At 40.1% G+C, this 19,019-nt stretch overlaps 1 protein-coding gene across 6 annotated transcripts in view; it reads left to right on the forward strand.

The window, feature by feature from the left end:
• Window positions 1-19,019, forward strand: part of CPSF6 (cleavage and polyadenylation specific factor 6) — a 70,078-nt gene that overhangs the window by 21,502 nt on the left and 29,557 nt on the right. For 2 of the 6 annotated variants that reach the window (XM_044978598.1, XR_006572262.1), the window contains exons 6-10: window positions 7,211-7,715; window positions 9,191-9,283; window positions 10,319-10,434; window positions 10,797-10,950; window positions 12,156-12,350. In XM_044978598.1, the coding sequence (XP_044834533.1) occupies window positions 7,211-7,715; window positions 9,191-9,283; window positions 10,319-10,434; window positions 10,797-10,950; window positions 12,156-12,345 (1,058 nt within the window). In that variant the 3' untranslated portion in view covers window positions 12,346-12,350. Of the gene's footprint in view, window positions 1-7,210; window positions 7,716-9,190; window positions 9,284-10,318; window positions 10,435-10,796; window positions 10,951-12,155; window positions 12,351-12,494; window positions 12,513-19,019 lie in introns of all 6 variants that reach the window. The other 4 variants (XM_044978599.1, XM_044978601.1, XM_044978602.1 and 1 more) reach the window with 4 other exon arrangements.

Genomic DNA, 19,019 nt, shown 5'->3' on the forward strand with positions numbered 1-19,019 from the left:
GAGAAGTAGGAGCATGAGTATAAACAAACTTGATAACAATATTATAACAAAAATCCTTAAAGTGATAGATAATTTTATTTAGTGTCACAATGTATATTTTAAAACACTAGTTACACTGACTCACCATTCTGCGCAGGCTTGACTTCGCTGATCTATTAGTTCAAGAGCAGTCACTGCAAAACAACACTCAAGCAGCACAGAGCGATTGTATTAGCAGCACGGTTCAGCGGTATTCTTCTTCGAATGCTTGCTCATGTGCTTTCCATGCTAGGTGTATACACACTGCGTGCACCATTGCCAGAGATTTTTCCCTCGGTGGTATCCTTTGGACTGCGTGCTTATATTCCAGTGTAAGGGGCACTGCTGCCACGCACCCTCTCAGTCCCTTCTTACCACTTGTGATGGTTGCTGGAATGACCCTGTGACGGGTTGGATCACAGAAACCCCCTTGGGAGCTGCCACCCGATGTGCCAGACTACTTCCACCCTTGCTTTCCCCGCCAGCTCAGGACTCCAGCACCCTGTCTGAGCCAGACACTCCCGTCTGGTCCAACAAAGACCCAGGGTCTGAATTACTTGCCCCAAAGCTGCAGGTTTACCTGAAAGCAGCTAACAGATGCCCAACTCCCAGTGGAGTCTAAACCCAAATAAATAAACCCAAATAAATCCGTTTTACCCTGTATAAGCTTTGTAAATTGTTCGCTCTCTATAACACTGATAGAGGGATATGCACAGTTGTTTGCTCCCCCAGGTATTAATACATACTCTGAGTTAATTAATAAGTAAAAAGTGATTTTATTAAATACAGAAAGTAGGATTTAAGTGGTTCCAAGTAGTAACAGACAGAACAAAGTAAGTCACCAAGCAAAATAAAATTAAATGCGCAAATCTATGTCTAATCAAACTGAATACAGATAAGATCCTCACCAGTTCCAGAATGATCCCTTTTACAGACTAATCTCTTTTTAGCCTGGGTCCAGCAATCACTCACACCCCCTGTAGTTACTGTCCTTTGTTCTAGTTTTTTTCAAGGATCCTGGGGTGGGGGAGATGGAGAGGCTCCCTCTTTAGCCAGGTGAAGACAAAATGGAAGGTCTCCCAGGGGTTTAAATAGACTTTCTCTTGTGGATGGAGACCCCCCTCCTCCTTCCCATGCAAAGTCCAGCTCCAGGATGGAGTTTAGGAGTCACCTGGGCAAGTCACATGTCCATGCATGACTCACAGTTTTTGCAGGTAGCATCCACTGTTTACATGCTACCTTGAATGTCTTCAAGTAGACTTCTTATGTGAATTAGAGCATTCCAAGATCCCCTTTAAGTGTTTCTTGATTAGGTACTTAATTTCAACATTCCTTTCTCCAAGAACTGACCAAATGCTCTACTAAGATTATTTAGAAATCAAGCCAGTACAGAGCCAACATTCATAACTTGGAATACAAAAATGATACATACATGCAAATAGGATTAATACATTCAGTAGATCGTAACCTTTACGGAGATATGTCACATGGCATATGCAGCATAAAACACATTCTAAGCATGTTTCCATAGAGCCTTATGGGAGGTACCGTCACAGACCCCTCTTGCTCCAGCAAGGCTTTCTTCCCTTTGGTTTTTGGATCATAGTTCAGTGCGTATATATAGTTTTTGTAATTAGTATTCGTGTACATAGCATAAATAGATATCTCTGTCATTGAGGGCCTCTTTTGTCCCAGGGCTGGGCATGCCCCGGTCCCTGGGCTTCAAGCCTTGTGCATCCTGTGGCAAACCTGTGCCTGTGAGTGACCTGAACTCCAGCTGCTTGAAGTGCTTGGGGGAGACTCAAGTGAAGGACAATTGCCGGATTTGTCAGGACTTCAGACCCCGCACTAAAAATAGACAGAGACATTAGGTTGAAGGCTATCCTCATGGAAGCCGCTTTCAGACCAACCTCAGAGCAGAGCCGCTCTGATTCGGTGCCATGCACTTCAGCGTTGGTGCAAAACCCTCCCCCGAGCTCTTCCTGGTACCGTTTACCGTCTTCAGATACTTGTATTTGCACCCCCTTCACCCCTGGTCCCTGGTGGTGTCTGCAGCAAATGAGAGGGACAGACAAGGCCAGTCAAGTGCAACCCCCAAACAAAAAGACACTAAAAGACTGAACCTTTTTGGAAGAAAGATTTAATTGACGGGTAACCTTCAACTACGTATCTCCAACCAGCAAGCTTTGCAGGGGAGATACAGTTATAATCTATGGGACTCCTTTGCTAAGTTTAAGGAATCCCTGCCCCAAGATTCAAGGCAGGAGTTCACTGCTCTCATGGAGGAGGGTAAGAACATGGCCAGGACCTCTCTCCAGGTAGCTCTGGATGCTGCCGACTTGGCAGCCAGGACAATGGCCTCTGCTGTCACCATGAGACATTGTTCTTGACTCTAGTCCTCCAGGCTTCCTCACGAGGTCCAACAGTCTATTCAACACCTCCCATTCAAAAGCTTCTCTTTTCTGGGAGTTGTCTGACACGAGACTTCATGGCCTGAAGGACTCAAGGGCCACCTTATGATCCTTAGGCCTTTACGTTCTGTCAGCTTCCAGGGAGCACTTCAGGCCCCACCAGCCACGTCAGTTCTCCAAGACAAGAGCCCTACAAAAGAAAAGAGAGAGGTTTAAAAACTGTGCTAACCACTTCCGTTCACCTTCAGCCTCCCATTCGGATTTTCAGAGGTACTCCGGAGGGCCCAACCAAGCCTTTTAAAGGTGTGCCCGAGGGTGCTGTATCAGTCACCATTTCGGATCTTCTTCCCCTTTTTTGTTTTTGGACCATCTATCCCTCTCCAGCCTAGCATGGTCATACGTAACATTGGACTGTTGAGTGCTGAGTACAATGTCTGTTATACTCTTCAGTTTTTATCCACCCATCCCTCCCATCCTCCATCCCTGTCCCTTTTCAGGGACCCTTCTTATGAGCAACTCCTCGTCTAGGAGGTACAATCCCTCCTACAAATGGGGGTTGTGGAGGAGATTTCACGAGACTTGAAAGGGAAGGGGTTTTACTCTGGTATTTCCTAATTCCAAAGGCCAAAGGGGACCTCTGGCCCATCTTGGACCTGCATCGCCTCAACAGATATCTCAAGAAACTGAGGTTCCGCATGGTTTCTCTGGCTTCCATCATTCTCTTCCTGGATCCAGAAGACTGATATACTGCCCTTGACTTAAAGAATCCATACTTTCACATTTCTGTCTTCCATGTTCAGAGAAGACTTACCAGGTTTTATAGTGGATCAACACCACTAACAATTGCCGTCTGCGTTTTCACGAAGTGTATGGTGGTAGTAGCCTCCTTCTTCAGACGGTGAGGCGTCCAGGTCTACTGGAACCTCAACAACTGGCTGTTGTGTCGGTTGCAGGCTCACATACAGAACATCATCAGGATGATCTAAGCCACCTGGTCTCCTGATAAACGAGCAGAAGTCAACTTTTGGCCTGGTTTAGAGAATAGAATTTATTGGGGCGGTTTTCGATTCAACCCAAGCCACGGCCTTCCTGCCCAAACCTGATTCCAGACCATGTCAGACCTGATATCCAGTGTCATGGTCCACCCAATTATGACTGCTCGTGCTTGCCTCAAGGCCCTGTGGCAAACCCCTTCTCTGCCCCCCCGCCCCCCCACATACACCTTAGGTATGGGACCACTGCTATGGGGGCACATGGTTGCATGTACTTACGTGGTCCAGCACGCAAGGCTGCGCCTCAGACCCCTTCAGATGTGGCTAGCATCAGTATATTCCCCGAGCAGACACCACTTGGACTCGGTGCTCAGGGTCCTTCTCATGGTCCTCCCCTTCCTGGACTGGTGGAAATCGGTAATGATGGAGGTTCTCTTTGTTACCCCTCAACAGTCGGTAGCTTTGATCTTGGACGTGTCAGACCTAGGGTGTGGAGCCCACCTCAACAACTTCAGAACTCAGGGCCTCTGGTCCCATGAAGAACTCTCCCTGCATATAAACATCAGGGAGCTCAGGGCGGTATGCTTAGCATGCCAAGTGTTCGTCTCCAGGTCTCAGGTGAGATGCTGCAAGTCCTGACAGAAAGTACTGGGGCCATGTTCTATATCAATAAACAGGGAGGGGCCAGATCTTCCACCCTGTGTCAGGAGGCCATCTGTCTGTGGGACTTCCTCACAAAGCACTCTATTCATCTCGAGGTGTCACATGTCCCTGGAGAATGGAATGTACTTGCGGATCCCTTCAGCAGATCCTTTTTCTCTCACAAGTGGTCCCTTCACCCAGAGGTCATCAGGTTCATCTTCCAAAGATGGGAGCTCCCCAGGTGGACCTGTTCACTACCAGGCAGAACAGGAAGTACCATCAATTTTGTTCCCTGCCCAGGCACAGCCCCGGCTCCCTCTCCGACACTTTCCTGCTCCTGTGGACAGATCTCCTATTTTATGGGTTTCCCTCAATCCCCATGTCCCTCGTAAAAATCAAACGGGACAAGGTGAGAGTTATTCTGATAGTCCGGTGTGGCCACGTCAACACTGGTTTGGCATGCTCCTGGATATGTCAGTAGCAACTCCACTCTCGCTCCCACTCCATCTGGACCTAATTTCAGAAGACCACAAACAGTTGCTTCATCCAAACCTCACCTGCCTGCGCTGAACTGCATGGATGCTGCATGGCTGAACCCAGAAGAACAAGCTTGCTTAGAACAGGTCCGACAGATCTTGCTAGATAGTAGAAGGCCTGCCACTAGGGCTACCTACCTGGCCAAGTGGAAGTGCTTCTCAATTTGGGCTTCTCAATGTGTGCTCTCTCCATCTCGATCTTCCCTCCAGTCTGTCTTGGGCAGTTTGTTCCACATAATGCAGCAGGACCTGGCCCTCTCGTCTGTCAAGGTGCACTTACCAGCCATCTCAGCCTTCTGCCTTCCAGTGAACAGCAGGTCATTGTTCTCCCACAAAATGACAGTACTGTTTCTCCAGGGGCTGAAGAGGCTCTGTCCTCAGCCCCGAACCCCTTCCCCCCTGGGATTTAAACCTGGTTCTATCAAGACTCACAGTTCCCTCCTTTGCTTTTTTAGCATCATGCCCCCTGCTATTTCTCTCTTGGAAGGTCGCCTTCCTGGTGGCAATGACCTAGGCCAGAGGGATCTCTGAAATCAAGGCCTTTATGTCAGAACTGCCTTCTGCGGTGTTCTTTAAGGAAAAGGTCCAACTGCGCTCCTATCCAACCTTCCCACCAAAGGTGGTGTCACCTAGGGAGGTAGTGGAATCTCCTTCCTTAGAGGTTTTTAAGGTCAGGCTTGACAAAGCCCTGGCTGGGATGATTTAGTTGGGTTTGGTCCTGCTTTGAGCAGGGGGTTGGACTAGATGACCTCCTGAGGTCCCTTCCAACCCTGAGATTCTATGATTCTATGATTCTAATTCCATAACAACCAAGCCATTTTCCTAACAGTCGTCTTGCTGAAACTTCACAAGAACTCTGAGGAATGGCGGCTTCACTTGTTGGACTTTAGATGTGCCCTTGCTTTTTATGTTGAGAGGACTAAACCCTTCCTTAGGTCCACACAACTCTTTGTTGCAATAGCGGAAAGGATGAGAGGGCTTCCTGTGTCAGCTCAGAGGATCTCATCCTATATTGGGCTTGCTCTGGCCACCTTAACTGCTCACTCCACAAGAGCCCAGGCTTCGTAAGTAGCGTTTCTCGTGCAGGTTCCAATCCAGGACATCTGCAGAGCCACAACCTGCTCGTTGATGCATACCTTCGCATCCCACTACACCAGGAGTAGGCAACCTATGGCACGTGTGCCGCCTTCGGCACGCGAGCTGATTTTCAGTGGCACTCACACTGCCCGGGTCCTGGCCACAGTCTGGGGGGGCTCTGCATTTTAATTTAATTTTAAATAAAGCTTCTTAAACATTTTTAAAACCTTATTTACTTTACATACAACAATAGTTTAGTTATATATTATAGACTTATGTTGAGAAGGTCTCTTTCTATGTTAAAATATATTACTGGCACACGAAACCTTAAATTATAGTGAATAAATGAAGATTCGGCACACCACTTCTGAAAGGTTGCCAACTTCTGCACTACACCATCACCCAATGGGCCTGAGACGGTAGTAGTTTTGGAACAGCATTGTTGCAGTCAGTATGTCTGTGAACTCCGAGCCTATCTCCTTGGGTACTGCTTGTGAGTCATCTAACATGGAATGACATGAGCAAGCACTCGAAGAAAAAACGGTTACTAACATTTGGTAATTGTTCTTCAAGATGCGTTGCTCATGTCCATTCCATGACCCACCCCCTTATCCCTCTGTTGGAGTTAACCTGCAAGAAGGAACTCAGAAGGGTGTGGCTGGTGGCACCCCTTATACCGGCGCATAAGCTCATGGCTCTTGAGGACATTTGAACCAGCCCAATGAATACCACTGAAGGAAAAATCTCTGGCAATGGTGTACCCGGCACAGACACACCTAACATGGAATGGACATAAGCAACACATTTTGAAGAACAACCGTTACGAAAGGTTCGTAACCATTTTTTCCTATTGCATATTAGCTTGAATGTCACAGCACTTGAGCTTTAACTCATGCCCTCTGACAGACCAGCTAGCTCGAGTTTAAAACACCTCTTCACTTGAACTAGAGATTTTTGTGTGTGGATGGGAGCTGATACTGCAGTGAAGAGAAACCCTCTGTGCGTTGTGGGGCAAGTTTAAGTATCTCTAATAAGTATGATCATGCAGCGAAATGAGTTGTCTGTAACATTCAGATTTAAATGAATACTCAAACTAAAAATCATTAATTTAAAAAAAGAACTGAAAGCAGATTTGGGTGCTACTCCCAGCCTTAGTTTTCCTTAACAATACTTGTGGATTTACAATCACTTTTCTGTATTTAAATGTATATATTTTCTTTCTCCGTGAAAGACCCACACAAACAGCAAGGTTAGCTGATTTAAATCTTTCCCAGTAGTAGCCTTTGGTGTTACTTGTATGAATAATAAGTGCTAGATTTCCAGACAGCAATATGACTTTAATAAGATATTAATAGTGTCCCTTTAAATGTTAATAGTCAAGTACTTGTTTGAACTTTATCAAATGATAATTTGCTTTTTCCAAAGGTGGGAATGCATAATCTCTCATGGACATCAAAATTGTTCAGTGAGACTTGCAAAAGTTTGGTTAAAATCTAATTATGGAAATAACTTTATTTTCCCATTTTTCTTTCAGCTGGACAAACTCCACCACGTCCACCTCTAGGTCCTCCTGGTCCCCCAGGCCCACCAGGTCCTCCACCTCCTGGTCAAGTTCTTCCACCTCCATTAGCTGGGCCTCCTAATCGTGGTGACCGTCCACCACCACCAGTTCTGTTTCCTGGACAACCCTTTGGTCAGCCTCCGCTGGGTCCACTTCCTCCTGGTCCCCCACCTCCAGTTCCAGGCTATGGCCCCCCTCCAGGTCCACCACCACCACAGCAAGGTCCACCTCCGCCTCCCGGCCCTTTTCCCCCTCGTCCACCTGGTCCACTTGGGCCTCCCCTGACACTTGCTCCTCCTCCACATCTTCCTGGGCCACCTCCAGGTGCTCCCCCACCTGCTCCACACGTGAATCCAGCTTTCTTCCCCCCACCAGCCAATAGTGGCATACCTACTTCGGACAGTCGTGGTCCACCACCAACAGATCCATATGGCCGACCTCCGCCTTATGACAGGGGTGACTATGGTCCACCTGGCAGGTGAGTGCTTTTAGCACATTTATTCCATGTAGGAGGCATCAGATTCTTTTTGGCTTTTAAGTAGCTTCTTTTCCACTTTCTTCATTAAAACATCTGTCAGAATGTTTTTATAGGTGTGGCAGCATCCTCAGATGCAGTGTCCTTCTCCTCCTCTTTTTCCCCCTTCAACTCAGACCTCTGTCAGCCTTCACTTTTTGTAATCTTGGTATCATTTTTGACCTTCTCCAGCATTTTCTATTTCTGTCTGGCACTACGTCTGCAATGGTTTATTTATGCTTTTGCCTCAGCTATATCTCTAGAAAACTTCACCTTCATCTTCTCTTACTCTATGTGGCAACTGTCTTCTCATGGCCTTCCCAAGTCCCAGGTCTGCAGACTCCATCCTATGCAAAATGCTGCTGTCCTTTTTCTTAACATTTATATAGTTCAGTATTTGTAAGTACAGTATAGTACAAAGAACCACGACTGTATCACTCTCATCTTCATGCAATGCCACTGGCCCCCATTTTTGTCAGGATTGGAATCCTTGTTACAAAAACCCTCCATGGATTTTCTCTACCTCTGGGACTTTTAATTTCCTTCCTCTGGCACCTCCATCTGCTTATCTAGTACCAATCTTGCTATAGTTGGTGCAAAATCCTTCTCTGCAACTCCTGCTATCTGGAACAGCCTTCCTGATTCTCAAATCTTATCTGTAATATCTCTTCTCCTTTGCCTATAACAGGGGTTCTCAAACTGGGGGTCGGGACCCCTCAGGGGGTCGTAAGGATATTACCTGGGGGGTCATGAGCTGTCAGCCTCCACCCCCAAGCCCCACTTTGCCTCCAGCATTTATAATGGTGTTAAACTTATAAAAAAGTGTTTTTAATTTATTGGGGGGGGGGTCGCATTCAGAGGCTTGCTGTGTGAAAGGGGTCACCAGTACAAAAGTTTGAGAACCACTGCCTATACCTCTTAGTTTCTTTATACCTCCACTGTTGTTTATTATCCATTGTATTTGTGTTATATTCTGTAAAGCATTTGGGGACAGTATGTAAGAAAGGCACTGTACAAAATGAAGTTTTATTGTATTTACATATAGATCTTATGAGTTACATTGGTCATACTTCCAGTGTGAGGAAGACATGTGTATTCTGTCATTTTATTTTTTCTGTTTCTGTTTGGACATTGGTTCTGGTTCTTCCAATTATGGAATTCATAAGTAAAAATCAATTATTTGTAAATGTAATGTTCATATAGAAATTGTATGGATATTTAGAGCATTTGGCATAATTACCTTATATATAATTGTAATAAACACCAGGTCTTTTCTGGTATCCAAGATTGAGGTTGTCCACAGTTCGTAGAAGGATGGGGGAGGAAAAGGGTGGGAGAACAAGACAGAACCACTGCACTTGCTGTCCAATATTTTCATTATCATAATTTCAAAATTACAATCCATAACTATTTAAATTGTCATTAATTATATATCATAGGCGTTTCACTGGAAATAACATGTCCATAAGAGAACAATTACATATTCCATTGTATTGGAGGCATACGAAAAATAATACTCAAAACTCAGGGAGGTATGAATTTTTAGACATTTCCTCTTATGCTAAACTGGCTATAGGATCTTGTTCCACTTCTTGCTCTTAAGAGGATAGCATTGCTTATCATTCTGCATTTTCTTTCTACCAGAATAACTAACACTATTTTAGTAATAATATCCAGCAGTGAGCCAGTTTAACAGTCTCATTAACATCATCCTCCAGATATTCTATATAACAGAGACTGGCTGATAGAACACTGCAGAATTGGATGGGAAATTTTTTATCCCCATTTTGTATAGGTTAATTTCCATTTCTGTGGAAACCAAATACACATGATCAATAAAATATTATTTACAGCATTCAGGGAGAGTACAAGAATTCCCTTTTACAACCCTAAGTGTAAGCTTGACCCTTTCTCCTTAAGATTTCTTGTTAAAACAGTAAATCGGAGCACCCTTGAACTTGAGCAGAAAAATATTGGAAATTAAAGCAGAAATAAAATCTTTGAAATGTTATTCAGGAGGTGGAGCATTAATAATGCTAGACCAAATTTACTTCATCTGCTGTATAACTTAAAGTCCTGATGTGATAGTTAGAGCAGGGGACTGGGAGCCAGGAATTTGAGTTCTAATCCCATTTTTGATACAAATTCCATCTCTGACTGTGGGCAAATCACCTGATTCCCCTTCGTCAGTTTCCCCATCTATACAATAGGGATAATACCTGCTGGTGTTATAGGTATGTTGTGAAGTTTAGTTACAATTTTGTACAGCATTTTGAAGATGGAAAGCACAATATAACTGCTTCTAAATCTTCAATATAAATGGATGATCAAAGATAGCTTAAGCACATTTACACAGCAGATGTTTTAATGGTAATGTACTTTTTTTTGCCTGCAAGTTTTGTACCATAAAACTTTTTAAAAAACAAAAACAAACACCCCCCCCAAAACCTGCTTTCTGTCCTGTTTGTCACTTTGCTTAAAGTTGCAAACTTGAGTTGTTGATAACTGCAATGCTATCTTCACAAGCTTTGAGTTACTTTTTTAAACTTTAGTTTTTTTAATTGCAGAGAAATGGATGCTGCAAGAACACCTTTAAGTGAAGCAGAGTTTGAAGAAATCATGAATAGAAATAGGGCCATCTCAAGCAGTGCTATTTCAAGAGCTGTGTCAGATGCCAGTGCTGGTCAGTAAATCTTTAGTGTCCCTCCTGTTCCATCCCACTAAAAGCAATTTTATATAATTTCTCCCTGGGAATCTTGGAGATGTGATACCACTGTGTGTTTAAAAAAAAAAAAGAAAAGAAAAAGAAAATCAGAGTGCCATCTTGATTGTAGATATTTCTTGTGACTGACGAACTATACTCAAATTAGATTTATATGGACACTTGCTGGATACAAACATAGACCATAGCTGGTCCACAGAAGTGGCTTCAATGGCTGTTGCAGAGCAGACCAGCTGTCAAAGGATAATAGTTTTACAGATAGATTTTTATTACATTTTAGTCTCTTTAATCAACTAACATCAAATTTACTTTCTTCTTTTCAGGGGACTATGGAAGTGCTATAGAGACCTTAGTAACTGCTATTTCCTTAATTAAACAATCCAAAGTATCTGCTGATGATCGTTGTAAAGTACTTATTAGCTCTCTGCAGGATTGCCTTCATGGAATTGAGTCTAAGTCTTATGGTTCTGGATCAAGGTAAAGCTTTCCTGTTTCATTCACTAGCTGCACTCTAAATAAACGACCTGTAAAGGATAGGAGAAAGGTGTTTTATCCTCATTTTACAGATGGGGAACTGAGGCACAGAGTAATTAAGTGACTTGCCTAAAGTCACACAGGAAGTCTGTGATAGTGCTAGAAATTGATCTTAGATCTCCTGAAACCTAATTGATTGTCCTAAAGACAAGGCCATCCTTCCTCCCCAAACTGACCTCTGTAGCCTCATTTTAAATGTAATTTTAATTAGAATTATATTTCTTTACATGCTGCAATAATAACATGTAAATATCAAAACAAAATTAATTACAAACTTGGGAACAGAGTAATATATAATCATGATTATGAATGTAGTTATTAAAATTAATTTATAAATTATACAAAATCAGTTATCTGTATTCTTGTCTAGATAATTGTAAATGGCAAGAAAATTGGATAATGTTCTTCTGTTATCATTATAATTATGTGTTAAGGCTAAGAGAAGACATGAGGGAAAAAGGCAGATTGAAGTCCATCAGGCTTCACCCAATACTAACCAGATATTCATATTTCTTCTAGAATTAACCCCCTATGGAATTTGGACAGATATTCAGTTTGTAGTCAGTCCAGATACTGTACTAATAGTGTAACTTACTGATATTCACATTCAAACAAATGCAATACCACTGTCCCCACAAACTTTCAATACCTAAAATGGCTGCCACATTTGCAGCAGCCATTTTAGGTTGGATGCATTCCCATGAGCAGCTGTCTTGTCATCCTCTCCTCAGTTTTTTTTACCTCCTTCCTTTCTCCTTTCAGTCCCCAATACTAGCACATCTCCTCAAATGGTAAGTGCAGGAAACAGAAAGTATTGTGCTTCATCTGCTGCTGGAATCCTCAAAAGTAAAGAAGAAATGGGTTTAATTTGGAAAAGTAGGAGTAGGGTACATATTCAGTATTCTTTGAATACCAAGTCTGCACTATTAAGTATTTGGTGGCTGCATGAAATAAAAAAACAGATTCACCCCCTCTGTGCACTATACACATATGCATCTCTGTATCAAAACAAACATCTTTTTTTTTTTCTTCTCCACATTCTTGCTTGCGCATTTTCATTTTATTAAACAGGCAGAACGTAACACACCTTAATTTTCTGGTGTTGTGTGTGTATTTTCAGTAAAAATTAATTAAGTAATTTCTTTTAGAAGACGTGAACGGTCAAGAGAGAGGGACCACAGCAGGTCAAGAGAAAAAAGCAGGCGTCACAAGTCCCGTAGCAGAGATCGCCATGATGACTATTACCGGGAAAGAAGCCGTGAACGAGAGAGACATCGTGATCGTGACAGAGATCGTGATAGAGAACGTGACAGAGAACGAGAGTATCGCCATCGTTAGAGAAGGTGGGCATTTCAGTTTTATGTTGTGTAGGGTTGATGGGTACTTGAATTAACAGTAACTACTTTGGCTTTGGGATTATTTATACAGTAAATATGTACACATAAGTGTAGTCCAGCAGTATGTATTGAATCCTTTCCTTCTTGTAGAATCTGAAGAGAACTTTGGTAAGTAATGACAGGTAACTATTTTGACTTGAGTGGGTTTTTTTCTTTTGCTAATTGCATGAATATATAATTTCTGTGGTGTGGTGTCAATCTTTTTCAGTTTTTATGGACGAGAGGATTAAATATGTTACTGAAAAGGCAGTAGTAAATCAGACTAATCAAAAGGAGTCTGTTCTTGCTTATCTAAACTCTGAAGATTAGGATACCCACAACTCTTAATCACATTTTGCAGTTTCATTTAAAGATTTAGAAATGTTTAAATTGTGATTATTTCATTGTAGGCAGTACTTACATATATAAAATCCGAAGGCCTAAGTCCCACAGAGCTAGCTAAGTTCTTATACAAGTGAATTTTCTGTTGGTTGCAATGAAAGTTTTGCTCGAGTAAGGACTGAAACAGGATGTGGCTCTTTCTTTTATAAAATGTGACCTCTTAATATTTCCTGGTCCTTGAACGAAATTCAGGTGTTGTCCCCTTTCAGTTTTCTGTGCTGCACAATTGGTGATAGAATTTCTGCCTATAATCTAAAGATTGGTGAACAAATGTAAACACCGGGAATGGGGTTTTTTAAAAATTATTTTACACTCACTAAATGTTTCAGACATCCACAGTCCTTTTATGGATTAAACTTTATTTAAAAAACCAACCAACCAACCTTGTAATTACCTGTAGAGTAGCACTTTGGGTAGACACTTAAAGAACTCTGGCTAGCCACTGAAAAAATGTCAGTGTAAATATGCAGTGACTATATAACTTAGTTGTATACACAGTTTGTGGAGCTTGAATTGAAATTGCTTGATTTTTTTCTTGAATTTGACAATTGAAACCAAAACCTTTCTGTGTTTGTCATTTGGAAGTCATAATCTTTTCCTATCTTTGCGTATTTAGAACAGTTCTTTAATATACTATGTTAAAAGTCCCACTAGGAAGAAATGTCTCCTGACTGTACTTTATTCTTATGTTTACCTTACAAATTTGAGAAACAAAGTTTTAATGTGGCATTTAGTCATAGAAATTCATTCAAAAGACATTGATATAGTTGGAGCAAAACTATTCTGAGAATCATGAAAATCTTAGTAAGCCTTAAGTAAAAGGAGTTATATAAGCCATTTAAAGTGAATGTCAGTTTTTCTTGGAACACCTTGTAGCATTTCTGTGCACTAGAGACCCAAGTCTTACCTTAAAACTTCTGATCCCACTTAATATTGGGACAATATGTATTGTCCTTGGTTCATGCATTCCTAGTGGCTGATCCATACAGTAATGGCCTATGGAAGGGGAATCAGAGGCAGCTGAAGTGAAGTTGGCAGTCTTAATATACCTTCATTGCTTAAGTGACAGTGGCCACGGTTTTACTTTGTACAGTGTACTATTTTAGTACAAACATTTCCTGGAATTGTAAAAAAATTATTCACCATGGTTGCTAAGCATAAAATGTCAGAACAAAAAGTTTCAAATTTACATGATTGAATGTGGTTTCTTTCATTAAAGCGGATTTTCCTTAGCTACCACAAATTTGTTTTTAAATGTACAGTAGAACCTCAGAGTTACGAACACCCCGGGAATGGAAGTTGTTCATAACTCAGAACAAAACATTGTGGTTGTTCTTCCAGAAAAGTACAACTGATCACTGAGTTAATACAGCTTTGAAACTGTACTTTGCAGGAAAAAAATGCTACTTTCTCTCTTTCTCTCTCTTTTTTTTTTTTTTGTAGTTGTCGTTTAACACAATACTATACTGTATTTGCTGCTGCTGCTTCTTTTTTTGGTGGTCTCTGGTACTTCTGGTTCCAAATAAAGTGTGTGGTGCACTGGTCAGTTCGTAACTCTGGTGTTCATAACTCTGAGGTTCTGCTGTATTTAAGTGCTACACGTAGGTAGTATTGTGTAGGAGGTAACCCAGATGAGCTGAATGATAGTTGCATTTCCAAGGCTTTCACTTCTTCAGTGGGAGATGAGTAAATTATATTAAATACTGTTAATTTGAAGTTCCCTAAATAAAAATTAAGATGGGAAGTTACTTTGGATGCACTTGATTGTTGAAGCTTTATATTTTCGTGTATTCAGACCAGGTGTCTGTATCATGGAACTTCTATACTAAGTATAGATATATTTTCTCCCACAAAGTGTCTGAGGGAACATGGTTGCATTTAGTACTTACCATAACACTGTTTTATTTATTTATTTATTTATATGCGTGCACATTTTAAGCATGCTGTGTGAGATTATCTGAATTATTATTTATTCAACTCTGAGTACACATGGGATTTACATATGCAACCTCCCTTTAAATTTGTGTGTTGTGCACCAGGACTTTCATTAGAATTAAGAGGGTTGAGTAGATATATTCCCCTTCATCAAGAGGAAAATATACTGCAATAACTTTATTTAAAGGACAGATTTAGTGAACTACATGCAAATGAGAAGTTGGTATTTTAAAAGATAAATTGTAAACAGTTTGTCTTGTTATTGTCCTTTTAAAGAAGGGCTTAATTTTTGTAGTTTTTGTTAAGTACTTAATTTCAGTAATCTTCTGGCGTGTGTTTCATTTTCACCAGGATATATGTTTTTATACTTTTTTTGGGGGTGGAGGAGGTTTGCATTAGATTTGTTTATGAATAGTAACCAAAGGTTCCCAGACACTTACTAAAATAATAGAAATACTGAGAGGAACATCACCCTTTATTGCTAGTGTTTTACAAGATAATGCGAGTTTGTCTGTGCCTAAAAGATATGAATGACAGTGGTTTTCCTCTCTTTATTCCCATGTAAATTTAGTAGTGCTGTGATACCCTACTGGCATATTTTAACAAAAATGTTAAACATGCTCATTTTAGAAGGGTTTAAAAGTTCATTGTAAAGTTTTGTATGCTGTGAAACATTAATCAGTTTTTTATTACTCATTTTGTCATTTGTATCTACTTGCATTCATATAGCGGGATTAAATTTGAATAATGTTTTATACAGTTTTATTGAAAAAAAAACAAATGTACCATATCAAATTTTCACACTTCTGTTTGTACATTTAGAAATCAAAAACTAAGTTGTCAAACTGACTTATGCGCTTTCAGTTAGGCAGTTGATCCTTATGTGCATTGCCAGTGTAATCTTGGCAAATACTTAATTTGAATGTTTTCCTGAAGTCTGTAACTTTTGCTAGCGTAGTGGTATAATTATTAATGTAAAAGTGCAGAACGGTGGTTGATTTTTTTAAAAAGTACAACTTGCTGATGTAAAATAATCTAGAAAATCAAGAACCTATGTGTTAATAATCAGAGGAATCTGATTTAAAGGAGGAGTAACACCAAAATGAACATGTACAAACAGAAAAGTAATGTAACTTCATCAACATTAGCCCCTGATTTTTAGAAAGGTTTTAGTTTAACTGGTGGTTCAATTATGTATTTCAGCTATTACTGTCCCATCTTAATCTCACTGTCTGGATTTTAATAACTTCTGAATGTTACACATTATTTCATTTTATGTTTTTGTTATTTGGATAGCTGTTTTCTAATTGTATAATTTTTTTTGCACAATTAAACTGAATTTGGAATGAACTGCAAAGAGAAAAGTACACAAACATTGTAATATTCAATATGTATGTAGACTTTGTGCTCCATTTTTCATAACTTATTTCTCTTCCTGTTCTCAGACCACTGTAAGCAAAATCCTTAAACCTTCTAGTGTACTTCTGGAGTATACAGTCCCAAAATAAAGTACTTGTGTCCATCTGTAGTAAAATAATCTTGAGCAGGGGTTCTCAAACTTCATTGTACCTCAATCCCCTTCTGACAACAAAAGTTACTACATGACCCAAGGGGGACCCGAGCCTGAGCCTGAGCCTACCGCCATGGGCAGGGAGGCCAAAGCCTAAGGGCTTCAGCCCCAGGCGGGGGCCTGTAACCTGAGCCCCACTATTCAGGGCTGAAGCCCTTGCACTTTGGCTTCGGCCCTGGGCAGTGGGGCCTAGGCTTCGGCCTTGAGCCCCAGCAAGTCTAATGCCATCCCTGGCAACCCCATTAAAAAGGGGTTGTGACCCACTTGGGGGTCCCGACCCACAGTTTGAGAACCGCTGATCTTGAGTATTAGTATCGCTTTAAAAAAACCAAAAAACTCACAGAACTTGTCCTTTCTGTGTCTGTAGAAGAATATTGTACTTGATAATACATTGTTACAGGTGGATTCCTGTTTTCCATGGAAAATAAAGTTGAATGCTCATAAGATTGACAAGCACTTCACTTGTTAAATGTCAGATAAATGAGCCTGTTTTTTGAAAACTTGCAATTAATAGAAAAATATTTATTTTGCAGATTGATTGTTTTATTATTAAAACGAATAACTATTAGCGTATCTCAAACAATAGTACTGTTCAGTGCCTAACTGTACTAAGCAATTTGGCATTGTTTCAGTGATAGTTAATTTTGGAGATATTGCTGCCATTTTTCTCAGATACACCTAGTCTCTGATTTTAAAAAATATTGTACTTGGGGAAACATGATGTTAATTTGGAAACTGAAAAAGATGGCAACAGCTATAGAATGTGCAATATTATGTCTTTCTATTTCCTTATACTATGAAAACTCTTTACGTCTGTCAAATTAATAGGCCCTCTTTTTGTAGAGCTAGCATTCCTCATAAGAGGTATCATGCTTTTTCTACATTTGGTTGAATTCATGAAACTCATTCTGGATGAGAGAGTGTAAAAGAGAAGCTGTACCTCAGTGGTATGCTCTTCCTTTTTTGCTTTATAAAATTTATTTTGTATTATTTGCGACTGCCTCAATGCTTTATGGGAGTGGGTAGTCTATCGTTTAAAAGTTTACAGTGCCTTTGAACAATTTCTGCACTTTCATCATCTCCTTCGGGGGTGCTCTGATAAAATATATGTTTGATTATTTTTTTTTTAAAAAGCAAAACTAAAATCTTGCTTATTAACTCTTTTCAAATGTATAATGGTATACCGTTTCTCAATCCTATTGGTATCTGATATATTTTTTTGTCTGCACACATTACTGCCTGGGTTTCATTATATTTCCATCTTCCCTACACCTTACATTATCTCTTTTCCCCTCAGCTGTACAGTCAATGTCGGACTGAAATTTGCACTGTGAAGCAGTTCCACAAGAAATGTATCTTTAAGGTGGCTGCTTTACATTTGAAAACTGTTAAAGGGTGGGCTGGATACAGTATTGTCCAATGAATGAATAAATTGGGTTAGGTTTTATCCTTTTGCTTACTGTGGTTTGAGAACTAAGTTTGTTTAAAAAATCCAACATATTTCCCTTTTTATGTTTCTCTGTGGCAGCTTGATCTGCCTTTCTGTGTCTTCCTCATACCTGAATGTGAAAGATACTTGCCTAACGGCTTTTTAATTTGTAAACTAAAACCTAGTTTCTTCTTTTCAAAGAGAGAAATTGCATTTTATTTTTTTTAATGAATCCTTATGAAAATTTTCTGTATTCTGTAAAAGGGTATATATTTCAGTATATTGATGTCATATTTTTAGTAGTCTGTTTTATTATAGGTAAAACACTGCAACATTAAAAATCTAATTTGTTAGGCAAATTGGTTAGAAAATGCAAATCTCTCTGCTGAACACATTTATGAACTAAGTTACCAGTTATTTTCAAAGAATAGACAATCTGGGATAATAGAAAAGGTTTAAAGTGACATGAAACTGGAGTTTGGGAATATATTTTCCTTTCATAATAGTTATTTTTGTGGAGTAGGGGTGGTTTTGGTGTCAACCTTAAAGTATACATTAAGGTTGAACAAAGGTATAAGGTAAGTACAGTAGTAATAGGAGAAGAAGCATAATATGTAAAAGAGTAGTGAAAGAATAGTAGCATTTACACTAATGATCAACAGAGCTGAATTCATACAATGTCTTCTGACTTAAATTCAGAAGAGCAAGTGAATTTAGAGTCATGATTGAAACTGTTCTCTGCTCACTCTGTCGCATGTAAGTGTTACTGAAAAATATAACACTTTTGGGAGGTATGTAATATTATGGACACTAGGTTGAGTTGAGGAATGAATTTCAGCCTTGAAACTGAATTTTTGTAAGATTTGATATTTGTGTGTTAATTAATGATTTTGTTTGTGTATAAAATAAGATAAAAGGAGAACTTTATTGCAGTACATGAACACGTTAGGAACTATTAGTATGTGGAATAAATCTGTATTTTTACCTCTTTCCCCCGTCCTCCCCCAAATGTGAATATATGATGATAGACTGTAACTTCCTTGAAATGGATACGTTTGGTTAGGGTATTGCATTTATTTAAAGGGCATATGCACATACAATCTTTTAAATATAACGATAGAAGAGAGTTGTCAGACTTTCATCTCATAGCTGTTAAAATACTTATATGGGACATGCAGAGGTTTAAAAAAAAATTTCAAGCTGCTACTGCAAGCTCCACCCAAAAAAAAAAAAGACCTGTTGAGCCACGTTAAAAAATGTATATTAAAAAATGAAGATATTCTCACTCTGTATACGAAAA

This window comes from Mauremys mutica, chromosome 1, assembly GCF_020497125.1.
Source record: "Mauremys mutica isolate MM-2020 ecotype Southern chromosome 1, ASM2049712v1, whole genome shotgun sequence".
In the NCBI taxonomy this organism is placed as follows: domain Eukaryota; kingdom Metazoa; phylum Chordata; order Testudines; family Geoemydidae; genus Mauremys; species Mauremys mutica.